The sequence below is a fragment of the Carcharodon carcharias genome, chromosome 2, assembly GCF_017639515.1.
Source record: "Carcharodon carcharias isolate sCarCar2 chromosome 2, sCarCar2.pri, whole genome shotgun sequence".
NCBI lineage: Eukaryota > Metazoa > Chordata > Chondrichthyes > Lamniformes > Lamnidae > Carcharodon > Carcharodon carcharias.
Window position 1 is genome coordinate 30,773,211 of NC_054468.1, and position 20,079 is coordinate 30,793,289.

Genomic DNA, 20,079 nt, shown 5'->3' on the forward strand with positions numbered 1-20,079 from the left:
GATGGACTACGGGCCTTCCAGCCCAGGACTTAATTTGGGTGGAAGTAGGAAGGCGGCAGGGTTCCAGTATGCCATCTTCCCACCTAAGTACATGTGTTTCCCGCCTCCAAGCCTGCTACCAGCAAAAGCAAAAGATTCCATCCATGATGTGGTACCTCTTCAAACGCCTTCTGGAAATCTACGTACACCATATCTACAGGTTCCCCTTTATACACCTTGCTTATTACTTCTTCAACGAACTTTAATAAATTAGTCAAACATGATTTCCCTGTCACAAAACCATGTTGACTTTGTCTATTGCATTGGGGTTTTCTAAGTGCCCTGCTATAACCTCCTTAATAGTGGATTCTAGCATTTTCCCTATGACTGATGTTAGGCTAACTGGCCTATAGTCAGCTGCTTTCTGTCCCCATCCTTTCTTGAATAGTGGAGTTACATTTGCTATTTTCCAATCTGATGAGATCTTTCCAGAATTAAGGGAAATTTGGAAAATTACAACCAATGCATCTACTATCTCCGCAGGCACTCCTTTTCAGGCCTAGGATGAAGTCCGTCAGGTCCTAGTGACTTGTCCATCTTTCGTTCTAATACTTTCCTCAGTACCCTTTCCCAGATCATTTTAAGTTTCTCCTTCACTTTCACCTCTTCATTTAAAAGTGTTTCTGGCATGTTATTTGTATCTTCTACAGTGCAAACAGACACAAAATATCTGTTTAACGCTTCTGACATTGCCTTATTTCCCAATATTAATTCCACGGACTCTCTAGAGGACCAATGCTCATTTTAGCTACTATTTTCCTTTTTAAATACCTGTAGAAACTCTTACTGCTGTTTTCACATTTTTTGGCTAGATTTTTCTCATACTCTAATTTTTCACACCTTATTACTTTTTTAGTCATTCTCTGCTGCTTTTTAAATTCTGTCCAATCTTCTGACCTACCACTAATTTTCACAAAATTATACGCTTTTTCTTTCAATTTGATACTATCGTTAACTTTTTTAGTTAGCCACAGATGGTGCATTCGTCTCCTAGAGTCTTCCTTTCTCAATGGAATGAATTTTGAACATTTTGAAATATCTCCTTAAATGTCTGTCACTGCTTTTCTACTGACCTACACCTTAACCTATTTTCCCAGTTCATGTTAGCTAACCTTGTCTTCATACCCTAGTTTAAAGTTTAAAATCCTAGTGTTAGACCCACCCTGGATTTGGGAGTCCTGGTACATGAATCACAAAAATTTAGTATGCAGGTATCCAAGTCATCAGGAAAGGAAATGGAATGTTGTCATTTATTACAAGGGGAAAGGAATATAAAAGTAAGGAAGTTTTACTTCAGCTGAACAAAATCTTGGTGAGGCCACATTTGGAGTGCTGTGTACAGTTTTGGTCCCCTTAGTTGAAAAAGAATACAAATGCATTAGAAACAGTTCAGAGAAGGTTCATTAAACTCATTCCTAGGATGAAGGGCTTATCTTATGGAGAAACGTTGAACAGGTTGGGCCTATACCCAATGGAGCTCAGAAGAATGAAGGGAGATCTTATTGAAAGATACAAGATCCTGAGGGGGCTTGATAGGCTGGATACTGGGAGGATAGAATCATAGGGCAGAAATTTTCTGCCTGCCTGGCGGGCGGGCCCAACTCAATCTCCAGTGGGCGGGGAGCTGATCCCTGCCGGAGAAGTGAGCCCCGCCGCCATTTTATGTGGGTGAGCCAATTAAGGCCCACCCAGCATGATGCCTGACGGGAAGCACTATGCGTTTCCTGTGCAGGCAGGGGGGATTCCTGTGCAGACATGCGCACGAAAGAGCACACATCTCCCTAAGACTAAGTGCTGCCTCAGGGAGATCGCTTACACTTGAAAAATATGAAAAGTAGAAAAGAAAATTCCCTAACATGTCCCCCTCATGTGACAATGTCACACGAGATGGGACATGTTCATAATTTACATAATAACTTTATTAAACTTTTTAAAACCCTACCTCAAACCTCATACCGCGGATGAGGTTTCATGTTTTATCTATTTGCCGCTGGGGCTCCCGGCCTGCCAGCCAACCCTAAGGTTGGACGGGCAGGTCCTTTAATTGTTTAAGTGATCCTGTCAATGGCCTCAATTGGCCATTGACAGGTCGGCGGGCCTGCAGCTGATTTTGCTGTGGGCCTGCCTTCCTGAAAATTTAAATAGGCCGGGATGACATCGGGGGTTCCAACAGCAAAATTGTGCCCATAGATTTATACAGCAGAGAAACGGGCCCTTTGGCCCATCATGTCCATGCTGGCCATCAATTCTATGGTGTTTCAAGTGCTCATCTAAATACTTCTTAAATGTTGTGAGGGTTCCTGCCTCTACCCCCCCTCAGGCAGTGTGTTCCAGATTCCCACCACCCTCTGGATGAAAAATGTTTTTCTCAAATCCCCTTTAAACCTCCTGCCCCCTATCTTAAATCTACGCACCCTGGTTATTGACACCTCCGCTAAGGGGAAAGGTTTCTTCCTATCTATGTCCCTCATAATTTTGTACACCTCAATCAGGTCCCCCCATAGCCTTCTCTGCTCTAAGGAAAGCAACCCTAGCCTATCCAGTCTCTCTTCTTGGCTGAAATGCTCCACCCTAGGCAACATTCTGGTGAATCTCCTCTGCACCCTCTCCTGTGCAATCATATCCTTCCTATAGTGTGGCGACCAGAACTGCACACAGTACTCCAGCTGTGGCTTAACTAGCATTTTATTTGACTCCACCATAACCTCCCTGCTCTTGTATTCTATGCCTCGGCTAATAAAGGCAAGTATCCCATATAAACAAAAATATAAAAGCAAAAGCCTGCGGATGTTGGAAATTCAAAACAAAAACAAAAATACCTGGAAAAACTCAGCAGGTCTGACAGCATCTGCAGAGAGGAACACAGTTAACGTTTCGAGTCTGTGTGACTCTTCACCAGAGCTAAGGAAAAATAGAAAAGAGGTGAAATATAAGCTGGTTTAAGTGGGGGTGGGACAGGTAGAGTTGGATAGATGGCCAGTGATGGGTGGAGATTGCCACAAGATGTCATAGACAAAAGGACAAATGACTTCTTAGCCACCTTATCCATCTCTGCTGCTGCCTTCAGAGATCTATGGACACCAAGGTCCCTCTGATCCTCTGTACTTCCTAGGGTCCTATCATTCTTTGTTGTGTTAGGCCTCCCAAAATGCATTACCTCACATTTCTCAGAGTTAAATTCCATCTGCCACTGCTCTGCCCATTTTACCAACCCACCTATATTGTTCTGTAATATAAGACTTTCTTCCTCACTATTTATGACACCACCAATTTTTGTGTCATCTGTGAACTTACTGAGCATACCTCCTGTATTCATGTCTAAATCATTAATGTACATTACAATCAGCAAGGGTCCCAGCACCGATCCCTGCAGTACACCACTGGCTTCCAATCGCAAAAACAGCATTCAACCACCACCCTCTGCCTCCTGCCGCTAAGCCAATTTTTGGATCCAATTTGCCAAATTGTCCTGGATCCCATGGGCCTTCTTGACCAATCTCCCATGCAGGGGCCTTGTGAAAAGCCTTACTGAAGTCCATGTGGATTACATAAACTGTACTACCCTCATCTATACAACTAATCACCTCCTCAAAAAATTCAATCATATTTGTGGGACCTGATCTCCCCCCTGACAAAGCCATGCTGACTATCCCTGATTAATCCCTTCCTCTCCAAGTGGAGATTAATTCTGTCCCTCAGGATTTTTTCCAATAGTTTCCCTATCACTGCTGTTAGACTCACTGGCCTGGTTTATCCCTACTACCCTTCTTGAATAATGGTACCACATTCGCTATCCCCCAGTCCTCTGGCACCTCTCCTGTGACCAGAGAAGTTTTGAAAATTAGTGTCAGAGAACCCTGCAATCTCCTCCCTTGCCTCACATTTCAGCCTGGGATACATCTTATCTGGGCCTGGGGATTTAGCCACTTTTAAGTCCGCTAAAACTGTTAATACCTCCTCCCTTTCAATGCTAAGTTGTTCAAGTATATCACAGTCCCCTTCCCTGATTTCTACACTTACATTGTCCTTCTCCATAGTGAACACAGATGAAAAGTAATCATTTAAAACCTCACCTACATCCTCTGGCTCCATGCACAGATTGCAACTTTGGTCCTTAATGGGCTCTACTCTTTCCCTGGTTATCCTCTTGCCTTTAATATATTTATAAAATGCCTTGGGATTTTCTTTTATCTTGCCCACCAGTGTTTTTTCATGCCCCTCTTCGCTCTCCTAATTACTTTTTTAAGTTCCCCCATACACTTCCTATACTCATCTATGGCTCCTGCTGTTTCCAGCCATCTGCATCTGCCATAATTTTCTTCTTTTTTTCCCTTATCCAATCCTCTATATCTCTTGACATCCAGGGTTCCCTGGACCTGTTGGTCCTACCTTTCACCTTTATGGGAACATGTTGATCCTGAACTCTCACTACTTCCTTTTTGAATGACTCCCACGGGTCTGATGTAGGCTTTCTTACTAGAAGCTGCTCCCAATCCACTTTGGTCAAATCCTGTCCTATCATATTGAAATTGGCCTTCCCCCAATTCAGGACTTTTATTCCTGGTCCATCTTTGTCCTTTTCCATAACCACCTTAAATCTTACAGAGTTATGGTCACTATTCTCGAAATGCCCCTCCACTGACACTTCTAACACTTGCCCGGCTTCATTCCCTAAGATTAGGTCCAGTACCAACCCTTCTTTTGTAGGACTTCCTACGTTCTGGCTCAAAAAGCTCTCCTGGGTGCACTTTAAGAGTTCTTCCACCACTAAGCCTTTCACACTATGACTATCCCAGTTAATATTGGGGATGTTGAAATCCCCTACTATTATTACCCTATTATTTTTACACTTCGCTGAGATTTGCCTACATACCTTCTCCTCTATCTCCTTCTGTTTGGAGGCCTTTGGTACACTCCCAGCAAACAGATTACCCTCTTTTTGCTTTTAAGTTCGCCCCATATGGCCTCATTTGAGGAACATTCTAAGTTACCGTCCCTCCTTACTGCAGTAATTGGCTCCTTGATCAATTGTGCAATGCCACCTCCTCTTTCTTCTGCAACCCCCACCCCACCCCACCCGCCCCCCCCCCCCCCCCCCCACCTCCCCAACCCCCCAAACCGCCCCCCACCCCCATCATGCATGAAGATTCTATACCCTGGAATATTGAGCTGCCAGTCCTGCTCTTCCCTCAACCATGTCTCTGTGATAGCAACAACATCATATTCCCATGTGTTAATCAGTGCCCTCAATTCATCTGCCTCATTTCTAAGACTAATAGATGCAATCCGTCCTTGCATTACTCCATTGGGCCTTAATAGGTCTATATTTGCTCTTCCTTCCAGACTGACTTAGTTTCTCTTCTATATTTGGCTGTGTATCACCCCCTACTGTACCTCCACTCTGTATCCCATCCCCCTGCCAAATTAGTTTAACAACCCCCACCACCCCTCTCAACAGCACTAGCAAACCTCCCTGCAAGGATACTGGTCCCTGTCCTAGTTCAGGTGCAACCCGTTCGACTTGTACAGGCCTCACCTTTGCCAGAAATAGACCCAGAGTTCCAGGAAACTAAAGCCCTCCCTCCTGCACCATCTCTTCAGCCTCATTCTATTCATCCTCTCTATTCTTTTATTCCTATACTCACTAGCACGTGGCATAGGGAGTAATCCAGAGTGAGGAATAAGAGTGCAAGAGCAATAGTGGTAGGAGTCTCAATAGGGAGGGGTGCAGACAGATGCTTCTGCGCTAGGGAGGTGACTCCCGGATGGTGTGTTGCCTCCCTGGTGCCAGGGTCAAGGATGTCATAGAATGGCTGCAGGGCATTCTGAAGGGGGAGGGCTTTTTAATCTGCTACCTAGCTCCCTAAATTCTTGTTGCAGGACCCCATCCCTTTTTCTACCTATGTCGTTGGTACCAATGTGAACCACGACCTCTGACTGCTCACCCTCCCCCTTCAGAATGCCCTGCAGCCGTTCTGTGATATCCTTGACCCTGGCACCAGGGAGGCAACGCACCATCCTGGAGTCACCTCTATGACCGCAGACGCATCTGTCTGCACCCCTCACTATTGAGACTCCTACCACTATTGCTCTTGCGCTCTTACTCCTCCCATTTTGTGCAGCTGAGCTACCCACAGTGCCATGAACTTGGCTCGGACTGCACTCTCCAGAGGAACCTTCACCCTCACCATTTACCAACACAGAAAAATAGTCCTTGAGCAAGATGCACTCTGGGGCTTTCCTGACTACCTGCCTGCCTCCCTTCTCCTGACTGGTGGTCACCCATTCCCTCTCTGACTGCACTTCCTTAAGCTGCGGAGTGACCACATCTAAAAACGTGTTATCCATGTAACCCTCAAGCTCGCAGATGCACCGCTGTGTCTCCAGCTGACGCTCCAGCTCCAAAACCCGTTGCTCAATTTGGTCAAGTTGGTGGCGCTTCCTGCACGAGTGGTCAAGTGTTTCCTCTTGTTTGAGAGAATAGAACTAGGAGACAACAGTTTAAAAATAAGAGGTCTCTCTTTTAAGTTGGTAGTGACCTCTCTTCCCCAGAGGCCAGCGGAGGCTGGGTCATTGAATATATTCAAGGCTGAGTTAGATTTTTGATAGACGAAGGAGTAGAGTGTTATCAGGAGCCGACAGGAAAATGGAGTGGAAGCCACAATCAGATCAGCCATGACCTTACTGATTAGCAGAGCAGACTCAAAAGGCTGAATGGCCTACTCCTGCTCCCAAGTCCTATGTTCCTAAGGTGAAGATTCTAATTTCCAGTTTCATCGTCGTGAATTGTCTTGTAGCCCTGGAATAAACTCAAGATAATCTCCGTGAAAAGCAATCACAATCACTGAAGATTAATGATAGCAACCATGGAAAATTACCACATAATTTTCTTCTGCTACAAGTAAAATCCTAAAACATGTTTTCAGATAATGTGGGAGAATGGAGAGATATCCATCATTCTGCTTGTTCTCAAATCCGTCCCTTTGACCAGTTAATTGTCTTGAACTTGTGTATTTATTGTTTAACTGCAGTGTCTATTGAGACCTCATTGAGCAGAACAAATATACTGCAGAGTTAGGGCACATACCCTGCAACCACTCACACTGAACCAAAGGTCAAAGAGCAGACCGCACCCCTTGAAGTACATAACTGTTTATAGCCTCATTTATAAACTGCCATCTTACCATTAATTTACTCGACTCAATCAGTAATTTTCTTCATTATTTACCATGGTTCATTACTAACATTAAAAATGGTTGAGAAGTATCAGGACATAATTTACTAACTTGTTTTTATATAATTGTGAGTGTTAAGGTCCCAAAGTATAAGGGAGGTGAGATATCAATAGCTGTAGGGTAGCCATTATGTTAGGTACTTCAACAATTCTGTGCCTCATTGTTAATTCAAATATGTGCAAACTCTTGCGTGCTGGCTAATTATAGCCTTCAAATCCTGGCAACGCAGCTGACAAAATCCAGGCAATTCAGTTTTATTTGTGCTTATGCTCAGTTCTTGCTAATTTGTCCTCTTTGAATTTTCTGGCCTCTGCATTTTGAAAGGGCTGTGCTTAACTGTTGTTGCCTCATAGGTGGATTGGAATGCCACAATCTGTTGGCATCCACAGCTGGGGATATATGCCCACAAAAATGACTTGTTTGACATTCCTGTGTTAATCCAGCTCCGCCATGTGACCTTCCTGTGTTAATCCAACTCCCCCGTGTGCGGGAGTCACCATGCCAACTCACCTAGTATCCACCATGGGTAGACACCAGGACCCATGCAGAAATGAGATAAAATAAAGTTCTGTAAAATAAAGTTCTAAGTATTTATCGCAGACATCGCCATATTGAAAAAAACAATCATTCGTAAAAACCCATTTTCTACATTTGCATTCCTACCATTAAATAAATCCTTACAACAAACAATTAATTTAAGCGCACTATCCCTGATAACAACAAGCACTGGAATTAATAGTTTCACATCAAAGTGTCTATGACCACTTGTCGCTGTCAATCAAACTATGAAATGGCAGATACCCTTCTGTAATAATAGTTGGTTGTGAAATCAGTCATGCAGTACTAATACAGTAATGGAAACCCTGTGGCTTTTGTCAGACAGGGAGAAATGGGAAGCAATCGATTTTTTTTTAAAGTCCAGACATTTTTTTCAAAGACTTAAAGGGCCAGACTTCAAAATGTCTTGACAGTTTGAGTTTCCTTTGACAGGTCTGTTTGACAGGTCCTTTTCATAGATGCTTCTGACAGTTTTGACAGTTGATTTTGTTACAGCTGGTCCCCGAGCGAGGTCCCCCAACTTGTTTTGACCCTGGATGAGATGCCCCAAATTGTTAACTTCCTGAATGGGACCCCAATTTTGTTGTGCCCCGGATGAGGAGGAATGAGTTGGCTCCCCTTCTTTATTCAAGCCCCTCAGATGGTCGGAACACGGCTAATTTGAAAGAGATCCCTTCTGTCGTGGATACCTTTTCCCAGCCCAAATATATTTAAGTTTAGAAGGAGCCAATTTAACCAGGCTTTCTTGAGTCAAAGAAAGAACAAGTTTATTGGTTAATAAAACCTTGAAAAAAAAAATAAAAATGCAATACACATACACACATATCAGAAATGAGAAGTAGAGTCTAAAAATAAAAGTTAGAAAGATATACAAACCAGTCTTTGGCTTGTCCATGAGGAATACATGGTGAAACATTGTGGCATTAAGTTGGGTGATTCCAGTAGAGCTGACTTTGGCAGTTGAGCAGTTGGTTTGAAGACATTTGGTTCTGCAGGTTCGCTGAAGGAGCTGTTCTATTTCCTTTTTGGCATGTGGGTTTACTGACTTGCCTCCAGCAACAGAGAGAGAATTTTACCTGCAAGTTGCAGGGATATCTAGTTGATGTTCTTCTGCTGTGACGTTCATAGCACACATTAGCACACCAGAACTAGAACACACAGATCAGATTTTCAGCTAGCTTTTTAACCCATTTTCTTGTGTATCCCTGGAAGGGAGAAAAACAAACATGCCTTTCACCCAGAATCTGCTTTCTTATAATTCAGACCATTTCCACATCCTGAGGTATAACCCAACAAGAGATGGTTTCTGCTGAGATGTGGCAATCAATCATCTCCATTGTCTCCACAACCACAGGAGATTTAAAGTTCAGTCTCTTCCTTTCAATTGTCTCTGTCTGAAGTAGGCCTCAAAACCTTTTGATCTGCAACATTTCATGTTCCCCCTGGCCTAGTCAGTCAAGCATAATCCACAAAGGAATTTTCCAGAAAGCAGTTACTTTGTATTTCCAGCCAGCTATAGTTTATATGTCTTTTTTTAAAAAAAAGGCATGTCTGCTTTAAAAAGTTCAATATGCTCATAAATAGTTTAAGCCTCTGATCTGCCATTGTGACAATTTTGACAGGTCTGGTGACAGTTCCAATGAGCTTGACAGTAATGCCTATATATGCCTACTTTTAACACTTCCAAAGGGTACCTGACCTACCCTAAAAGTCACCCAACCTCCCCCAGAGGTGTCCTGGGACCATATTTAAAGGTTACATTACCTCCCACAGGAGAACCCTGGCTATCCAAACAGATTAACCAAGTTCAGATCTACTCTTACCTGGTCTAATCTGCATACATCGGGATTTGCATTCCTGGCCTATCAAAATCCTAGGTCAATGGAGGCAGCTGATGATTTAAGTAGCCAGCTGCCTCCATAAATTGTGCATGCATGAAAAATGCACCTCGCCCTTGCAAAAATGAGAAATGCCATGTTCAGGGGCGGGACCTCTGAATCAGGCATTTCCACTATTTTTGCCATGACAGAAAGCCTTTCCGTCATGTGAAAAATCTGGGCCCAACTCTTGCATTACTCCATAGTGGTGTGCACCTATTGAATTCAGCAGAATAGCCACTGCCCTTTTAAAATTCATTTCTGGGACGTGGGCATCACTGGCTAGGCCAGCATTTATTGCACATCCCTAATTGCCCTTGTGCAGTGTTTACAATATATCTTCTGCACTAGGCTCCTTCAAGTTGGTCACGACAAGATACAAATCAAACTGTTCCAGTATTACAATCCCTGTTTTCAAAATTTACCAAAAATAGTGGCAAAACCTGACGGATTTGCACCGCATTTGAACTTGCTGCGACCTGCATTTTATTCAATTCATTATACGTTTATTTTGAATCCCATTCATCACCAATTTGTTTGGGTTCATACCTTTCCAACAAGGACACAGAACATGGATTGGGCTTTGAAGACATAAATGTGATACACAACCAGCTTCTTCATGCACACACACCAGGACGCTCCAAGCAGAACAAACAGTGTCCATCAGCTCCATACACTGTGCAAGTTAAGGAGCATGAACTATTAATGTGTTATCTACATGCACAACATTTGTATTGCCCAACTCAAATCTCTTTTTTTGAATGTTAAAATTACTTCCACTGATATTCAGTTTTCAAACACAACCCTTAAATTGATGGGAGCTCCTAGAATTGTTTATTAATACTCATTTCGTTTGGATTCTGTTTTGTATTTCATTTAGTCTAGATGCCCAGTAAAGAAAACTTTGGAGTTGCTTCATAAAATACATTCTAAAAAGAAATGGCCCTGAATTTCCTCTTCATCATGTTGCACCAGGGTTTTATTGGGTAGATGGGGATGTTTGGGGCAAAGTTGCAGAAATTGAGCAGCACCCAGTCTCTCCAGGTTTCTACCCAGATTCAGAATGTTGGGAGTTTCCTATGGAAGTATTGGAAGGTCCAGTCTTCCACCCACCTCATTGGACCTGGTATTTGGGAGGCAGGCAGGCTGGCACAAATACATCACTTTAAAAAAAAACTGATCACGGGACGAGGGCATCGCTGATAAGGCCAACATTTGTTGTTTGTCCCTAATTGCCCTCGAGAAGGTGCTGGTGAGCCGCTTTCTTGAATCACTGCAGTCCGTGTGGTGTAGATGCACCCACAGTGCTGTTAGGCAGTTCCAGGATTTTGATCCAGCAGCAGTGAGGGAACAGTGATATATTTCCAATTCAGGATGCTGCGAGACTTGGAGGGGTGCTTGCAAGGGGTGGTGTTCCCATGTGCCTGCTGCCCTTGTTCTTCTAGGTGTTAGAGGTCGCTGGTTTGGAAGGTACTGTTGAAGGAGCCTTGGTGAGTTGCTGCAGTGCATCTTGTAAATGGCACACACTGCTGCCAGTGGGCATCAGTGGTGGAGGGAGTAAATGTTTAAGTTGGTGGATGGGGTGCTGATCAAGCGGGCTTCTTTGTCTTGGATGTTGTTGAGCTTTTCGAATGTTGTGGAGCTGCGCTCATCCAGGCAAGTGGAGAGCATTCCATCTCCTGACTTGTACCTTATGCTTTGGGGAGTCAGGAGTTGTGTTACTCACCACAGAGTTCCCAGTCTCTAACCCGCTCTTGTAGCCACAATATTTATATGGCTGGTCTAGTTAAGTTTCTGGCCAATGGTAACCCCAAAGATGTTGATGGTGGGAATTCAGCAAAGACAATGTCATTGAATGTGAAGATGAGAAGGTTAGACTCTCTCATGTTGGAAGTGGTTATTGGTTGGTACTTGTATGATGTGAATGTTAGTTGCCACTTATCAATCCAAGCCTGAATGTTGTCCAGGTCTTGCTGCATGCAGATGCAGACTGCTTTATTATCTGAGGAATCGTGAATGGTACTGAACATTGCGCAAGTATCAGTGAACATCCCTCTTCTGATCTTATGATGGAAAGGATGTCATTGGTAAAACCCTTGACCGAACTCCCACCAGTTCCACCTCCAGTGCCCCTGATAGGCTGCACACTACTTGACACAGGTGAATGAGGGGTGAATTTGCACAGTGGGTTTTCTGTAACTTCAGTGGAAAGGATGTGGAAACCCAGAAAAATAACCTGAGCACTATTTTTCTGGAATTCCTGTGGCTCTTCTTCTGAAATTATGGGAATGATCAAGTGCATCTTTGCAAAACTTCAGTCCCCTGCCCCCAATTACTTTGAGCAAGGCAGAAGCGGTGCCCATGGGATCCTTTATGGGCAGTTTCTTTACACGAGCTGGTTGCAAACTTGTAGAACAGTAGCTTTCTGATATCTCTTTTTCTGGAAACCCATTCTTCAGCCATGCTAATGCTGGTGTGGGAGCCCACACAGAGTACGTTAACTGCCTGATCCCAGAAATTAAGGCATTGTCAGGATACAAGTCACTGATATATCAGAAGCTCCACTCCGCCATTGTAGGGCAAGATGATAGGGATTGGGGATCATCATATTTAACAGGTTGAAAGTTTAATAAGTGTGGCTTTTCATGTGTGAGAAATAGATTTTTTTAAATATGTTTGGGGAATATTGTGTTATTCTGTGAAAAAGGCTGTGTGTGTGTGTGTGTGTGTATGATTTAATTAAGCTGGGCAGAGATTACTAGGAAACAGGTTATCTGGGGGTTTAAAACATGAAAAGGACAGATGGGTTAGGGTTGAGGTACAAATAAACACGTTGGATCTAACATTTGCATTTTTTTGATAAGTTGAGAGTTTGTTTGCATATCAAAGGGAAATCAGAGGTGCAAGAAACATGTTTGCATTTTGCAGGAGCTCCATAGGTAAACAGAAGTGGGGTAATCATATTTTATTGACCTGAAAGCAAAAACAAACTGGAAACAGGGAACATCTTATATTTGGAAGGATTTGAGTTCCAAAGAGGTGTGAGAACAATGGAACCTGAGATGAAAGGGGAAACAAGGTATTTTAGAGTTACTGTGGAGAGCTTAGGATAGTTGTTGAGTTGAGAGATGTTCCTGTTGAGCTGGAGCTATGAGGCGTAGCTGCTGAGCTATGGCTCTGGGCTGGGAGGAGATGCAGGTTTTAATCAGCCATCCAGTCAAGGCAGAAAAGTCTTAGGCTGCAAAAAGCAGTTTTATTCTGAGGATTGGATTTTCACAGCAGAGTGGAAGAGAGTTACAGGTCATGTGCTATGCCATTATTAAAACTACAGCAGTTTGCCTTAGGTAATATTATTGGATTTTTACAGTTAAACATCTATAAAGGTGTGTTGCCTGGAAGGTGTTTATTTGTGGGTCGGACCAAGTGGAAATTATTTTTGAGTGAGTATTTTGTAAGACTAACTTTAACTGTAACTGTATTCTTTGGTGCTTCAGGTTTCTATAATTCTTGTTAATAAAACTTTTGCTTTTAATATTTAAAATCCCAAAAGTGTTATGGGACTTCTTGCTGCTGAGATCAGTATGGTTTCTTCTCATTTTCAGAACACAAAATGAGAAAGGGTGGGGCCCGTAAGCCAAATTTCCCTCTGGGATTTGGTTTGTGCAGCAATTAAGATCAGCTGTGGTCATAACATGTTTTTTTTGTCTCTCTGAGCCACTTAAATCAAAATCCATGGAGCTTTACCAGGCAAACCAAAACTCCCATTAATATGTGTACATCCTTAGCTGTGGTTACTATTGGAGCTTACCCTTCTGATTTAGGAGTGATCCACCAGACAACAGCCATTTTAAACCATCATACCCACAATGCTCAAGGAGGACAAATAAGTAAGTGAGAAATAGAACTGAAATAGAAATCAAAGTGCAGCAATTAGAACTGGGTTTCCAGAGCTCATGGGCTGCCCTAGTTTGAACATGCTGGATATAAAGTAAAGTATTAGGTGGATTTTAAAATACACATTACATTGTACAAACTGTCTTAAGATCCTGAAGACATTCAGAATAATTCCCCTATATCCCACAGTAATATAACTGCAAAGGTTAACCTCAATGTACACCTCCCCTTCCTTTCATAGTGGCAGGATAACGTTCTGTTTTATAATTATTGCAACAATTGTTTCTGATGCATAGTCAACAAGAGAGTATTAACTACTGGGGCAAGAAAGCATCCCAGCTGTAAAGTTGTGGATCTGGAAAAGGCCTACAATGGACACTCAATCACATCATTTGGCTGCATTCCATATTGAATGAATACTTTTAAATCCTACTAGACAAGCTTCAAGTGCAACCTTTGTGCTGTGCAATGAATGGGAGCCTGCGGTAGTTTTGGAACAGTTGTGTGTAAAACATTCTTCTATACCAACAAACATGGAAGCAATTGCGAAACCTCCTTCACTGTTTTGGTAAAGGGAGTCTTCAATACTCCAAAACCCAAATCTAGTTGACTGCATTGATCCCAGTCACATAAAGATTGGAGACCATGCCATTGGGCCAGAGGAGAGACCATAAGTGCTGGCTCTGTTTTTTTTTTAGTCAGGTTAAGGAAGGCTTGGAGCATTCAATGTTCCTGCATTACTCCAAACTACATTTTATTAAACTGATTGTACTGTCCGCTTACTGGGTTTGTTTTTCTCAAGCCGACATAATCTGAAGCTTTGATCTTTTCGCATATTGTTTTAAATCCTCCTTTCCCCATCTATCTGGCTTTGTTTGTTTAGAACAAAAATTTCAGCAAGATCCTTTGTGTCATTGTCAAGTGTGTCCACTCACGCATGTCACACATGATTTATATATAGAGAGCGCAGGGGAAAGTCAAGGCACACAGAGTGTAAGGTGGCAGATTTGGGTCTTTTTGCCTAGTTTGACAGGCTGATGGAATGCACAGCCCACATATCTGCTGACAAGCTTCTTTAAAAGATGCAGGCAGCCGTAACTATGAGTTCTCCTCATCTCGGGTCAACACATGAATCCCAAGTAGGAAAACCTGCAAAGAAAGCTTTGGAGCTGTGACCTGCCCTTGCTCCTTACCAGTAGTTACACAGTTAGCTTTCACATTTAATCTTATTTGGCCCTCTTGACAACTGTGGAAGTCTCTGTTTGTCAGTTAAATAAATTCCATGTGTCTGATCAATAGGAACTGAGCGACAGAAGAACTTCCAACTGTTTTATGTGAGAGCCTGTTGGATCACTGCAGAATTTTCTTGTGCATTGGGACAGCAAACTAGGAAAAAAAGCGAGGCAAAGCAAAGTGCCATAGATGCTGGAAATCTGAAGTGAAAAGAGAAAATACTGGAAATACTCAGCAGGTCATGCAGCAGGTGTGGAGAGAGAAACAGTTAACACATCAGGTTGATATTCTTTCATAAGGAAGGTCTTTGACCTGAAACGTTAACTCTGTTTCTTTCTCCACAGATGTCACATGTTGAGTATTTCCAACATCATCTTTTTGGAAAAGTTAGATATATAGCACTGAAGAAACCTTCAGCCAAGAATAACTTAACAGGCATATACATACGAAAAACATGCAGACATATGAAAAACAGCACCAGTAATATGACAGTTGGTACATTGAGCCTGCTCTACACTTACGTTGGATGAATAAACACTTGTTCCACCCTCCCCAGCATCACTACCATCACCCACCACCTCCCCCGCCCCAACTCTCTGACCCCCTCAAGCGATCAAACTCAGTTCAGGAGATCAAATAAACTGAGTGCTATCAACAAAGGCACTTCCCTTCTCAGTAATACAATGCTCTAGTCATGACGTGTCCAGCTCCCTCTTGAAGGCATAATGTCAGCACCAAGGTTATAGCAGAAAAACTCCTATCCTTTCACTCCTTTTGCTTCCCATATTGCTGCTCCTCACTTGCTCCTACTTGAGTATGGTGGCTTATGCACCAGACCCAGCTGGAGCTGAACTCACTAGTCCTTGAAAACAGGCAGAGGGTTTGCAATGCACGAATAAGCAGTGCACATTCAGTTTAATGTAGGCAGCAATTCAACTTTGTGTTACCAACTTTACTATCATGATGTGCCACTCATGCTGATGAGTGGCTGGCTGTCTCAGCATGGGCCAATATGGTGACTGACTAGCACTGAGTAAAGTTAGGTTGTATTGAATAAAGCTAGCCTGCATCTCTTAAAGGGGAAATGCAATGTGGCTGGAGCAAGTGTGGGGGATCATGATACACGCTTGGAAGCTTGGAAGTACAGAAGAATGGCACAGCACGGCAGAGAGCGGGTTCCAGGATTTTCCAACCCTGAGCTGGAGGCCTTGGTGCAGGAAGTGGAGAGGAGCAGGGGTGTCCTTTATCCACAGGGGGCCCTCTCCAGACATACACTCAGTACGCCCTGGGAGCAGATGGCTGTGGCAGTCAATGTGATAAATCTAGCCCTGTGCTGCAAGAAGTTCAATCACCTCACATGAGTGAATACAGTTTCAAATGTTATATCCCGCCAATACATCGCTTGCCTCAGACTCTGTTCAATGCACCACATCCCCAGTTATCTACCAACAATCTCTACCAAACAGGACTCATACTTAACATTCATATGCTCCATTTCACCCTCATATACTTGGCACAGTTGCAAGTCGCATACCTACAATTCACAGTTTGCACACACAGTCAGCCATTCAACCATATCAGCCACATCAGCCAAACAGATTGCACAATACTCATTTAAACACTAGCTTCTCTCTTGCAGGTCAAGGTGCCACACAAATGAAGGTAGCAGTAGTTAACTGAAACAGGGCAGACAGTCTGTAAATCCTAACCCCAATGGAAGAGGCAGTGTTGACCATTATTAGGATGCCCATTGCTGAGGGCATGGCCAGCAGCAACTAATCCGCCATCTTACATCTCCCCTCACTCCCATCTCATACTCTCTTCTGATTCACAAGTTGCAGATGGCATAAGCATGCACTTTTCACTTCACCTACTACAGCCTCCTAGCACTACAACCTTACCCTTGTGCCTTTCTCCTTTCAGATACTCAAGAAGTACAGTGGACAAGCAGCAAGAAGACATTGATGATAAAAACACACTCTTACTCAATTTCATACGCACAGCCACCAGCTCAGAGGCTAACTCTGCCTTAATTTAGAGGATAGCATAGAAACCAGATTTGCACCTGGTGAGACAGCACAAAAAGTTGCCTGCAATTTAGGCTCAGCTGTGAAGATAGTCCATGAGCTGGATCACCAGAGGGTGAGGTTGCTTATGAATTCTGCTGCAGGTGAGCACTTTGATGAGGTAGCCTACAAGAAGGCTGATTGGCAAGAACAACAAAATGATTAGTACATGAGGAAGGCTGCCGGAAAGTCTGACCTCAATACCTGGGAGCGTGGAGGAACCATAGAACCATAGAGTCATAGAAAAGTTACAGCTCAGGAGGCCATTCGGCCCATCTTGTCCATGCCAGCCTGAGGACACCCAGGTGCCCTTTCTAATCCCACCTTCCTGCACCTGGCCCATAGCCCTGCAGTTTACAGCAATTAAGGTGCAGATCCGGGTACTTTTTAAAAGAGTTTAGAGTTTTTGCCTCTACCACCAACTTGGGCAGCAAATTCTAGACACCCACTACCCTCTGCGTAAAAAAATTCATCCTTAGGAGTTCGGCACAGAACTTGGAGTCCATTCTCTCACCCTGGAAGTGGTGGCCAACTCCATTTGGATTTAACCACGATGCAATATTTCAGCTTCCGCTGCAGCACAAACAGCTTCCACCAAAAGTGGAAGCTCAGACTGCAGATATTAGGATTTGGGAAAGAGAACAGGATCTTTATATTGTGGGTTGTAAGGCTGTGAAATGCTTCACCAGAGTTAGTTATTACAGCAGGAACCATACCAACATTTAAGAATAAGGAAGATAAATGATTGTAACAAAGGAAATTGATAGAGGTGGGTGCATAGGATTACTACCCACGTGCTGTATCAACATCAACATGGGCTGCTTGGGCAAAATTCCTTAACTCTTGTGTTGAAATTTCTATGTAATCCTATGTAGTCCATTCTCTCACCCTGGAAGTGATGGCCAACTCCATTTGGATTTAACCACGATGCAATATTTCAGCTTCCGCTGCAGCACAAACAGCTTCCACCAAAAGTGAAAGCTCAGACTGCAGATATGCAATGTCAGCACGTTGCTATGCACACTCAGGCTGCTGCCATCATGCATGTGGATACCAGCCTTCAAAAGGCTTGCAGGGTATTACAGCAGTCCAGCATTCTGTACTCCAACAGATTACTGGGATTGCTGACCTCTGCCCTGGGGAAGTGGCAACAACTTTGTGGAACAGCAAGCTGCTAGTCTCTCTCAGGATGATGCATTCGTCCTCCCACTCTCCAATACCCATGCTGAAATGGTGCAGTCTGCAGCTGGCCCTTCTAGGCCCACAGCCACTCAAGGTTGTTCTCTAAGGCCATCCACTGAATGTCAGCAGCCTTCCACCAGCTATGCTGCAGACACAGGGGTTGAACTTTGTAGAGGCACTAGGATAGGCAGAGACAAACAGACAGTCATTATAAGGGAATGCACAAGGGTGATGAATTGATTTTTTGCATAGAACATGGAATGATTTAATTTATAAATTTGATTAGGAACGTTCATTTTGTGTTGGATTTATTTTTGCATTGTGGCCAAGTGGATGCTGTGCTGGTCAGCAAGGGAGGGAAAATTAAGGGCTGGGGCTATTAGTGAACGGGGAATTGGGGTTGCATGCTAAGATGAGTTCCTTATGGACAGCCAGGCCAGAAAAGTTAGCTCCTCCCTTCCTCTTCCATCATGATGGAGAGGTTATTTGGCATCTTTTTATTCGATCATGGGGTGTGGGCGTCATTGGCTAGGCCAGCATTTACTGCCCAATCCCTAATTGCCCTTGTTCAGAGGGCATTTTTTTTTAAGAGTCAACCACATTGCTGTGGGCCCATGGTCATATATAGGTCAGCAGATTTCCTTCCCTAAAGGACATTAGTGAACCAGGAGGGTTTTTACAGCAATCGACAATGGTTTCATGGTCATCATTAGACTTTTATTTCCAAATTCTTATTAAATTTAAATTCCATCATCTGCCGTGGCAAGATTCGAACCCAGGTCCCCCAAAATATTATCCTGGGTCTCTAGATTATTAGTCCAGCAATATTACCCCACTATGCCATCACCTCCCCGTACAACTGCATTTTAATGCTGCAGACTTTGTGTGCCCCAAAGTGAAAATTTGGGGGCAGTCACAGGGTTCAGGTGTTGAGCAGGGGGGGTGGTTGAGTTTGTTGATGGTGAGGAGAAATTCAGTTGATGAACAGGGTTGGGGGAGGGGGCTGGGGTTCAGCTGTTAAGTGGGTGGGATTTGAGTTTGTCGACCTGGGGGAGGGGATTAAAGTTTGTTCATGGGGAGTTGAGGGGTGTGTGGTTTCTTGAAAATGCAGGGTGTAATCAGCAAAAAGTACAGACCTTTTTACAGGCTGTGAAAGTAGCAATTAGGCCTCAAAGAAATGATGATTAAGCCATGCCCACTGACAGAGAAAAATAATGAGTAATTTAAAGGGACCTCGCAGATGTCAAATTTCAATCCAGGCTCCGTGGCAGCCATTGCTTTCATGGAGCTCGCAACCCCAAAATCTCGTCCTGCAACTGTTGTGACCCACAGTTTGGGAACCTTTGTTGAACAGCATGCAAGAGGCCACCACAAATCTTGACATCTGCTCTGCCAGGTATTGCTGGTCTCCTCCAGCGCAGCAGAAATGTTTTTCAACATGCCAATGGTCAGCTCTATTACAGTGCGTGTGGCAGCACGGCATTCATTGCATGAATGCTGCACACTTGTGCATAGGTGGCGCACTAGAGCCATCAGCCTCGTGGTCAGTCAATGGTCCCTGTCATCCAGTACTTACCCTCTGGTTTGTCATAGTGGCTCAAATGCAGCTGACACAGAAGACTGCTGCCAGAATACCAGGCAGTGTGATTCACTGTGTACGATCACACACGTTGAAAGAGTTTTGGTATTTGGCAGAGTTTATATGCAGCACCCACCACATGATGTGTGCTCACTTAATGGCACCCTGCACCCGGGAAAAGCCTGCAATCCACACAAAGCTATGCACTGTGTCCACCTGCTTCTCATTGCAAAGAGGACGAAATGTAGTTTGCTTTCAATAAATGGAGAGCACCATTGATCTCCCCCACACAACTCTGGACAGGAAACTGCGAGATGCTAGGAGCTAGGCAGACAAAGGTTAATTGTCGCGGTCACCTTCACATCCACTGATAATGCAGAGCTTGTCCTGCTCTGAGATTGCAGTTGAGGCTGCAG

The 20,079-nt window shown here is 43.7% G+C and overlaps 1 protein-coding gene across 1 annotated transcript in view; it reads right to left on the bottom strand.

Annotated features, from left to right (window-relative positions):
* Positions 1 to 510: 510 nt before the first annotated feature.
* The window catches only part of megf6 (multiple EGF like domains 6), a 360,806-nt gene continuing 341,237 nt past the window's right edge, over positions 511 to 20,079 (bottom strand). The window contains exon 38 of the mRNA XM_041204754.1: positions 511 to 683. Within this exon, the coding sequence (XP_041060688.1) occupies positions 511 to 683 (173 nt within the window). The remainder of the gene's footprint in view (positions 684 to 20,079) is intronic.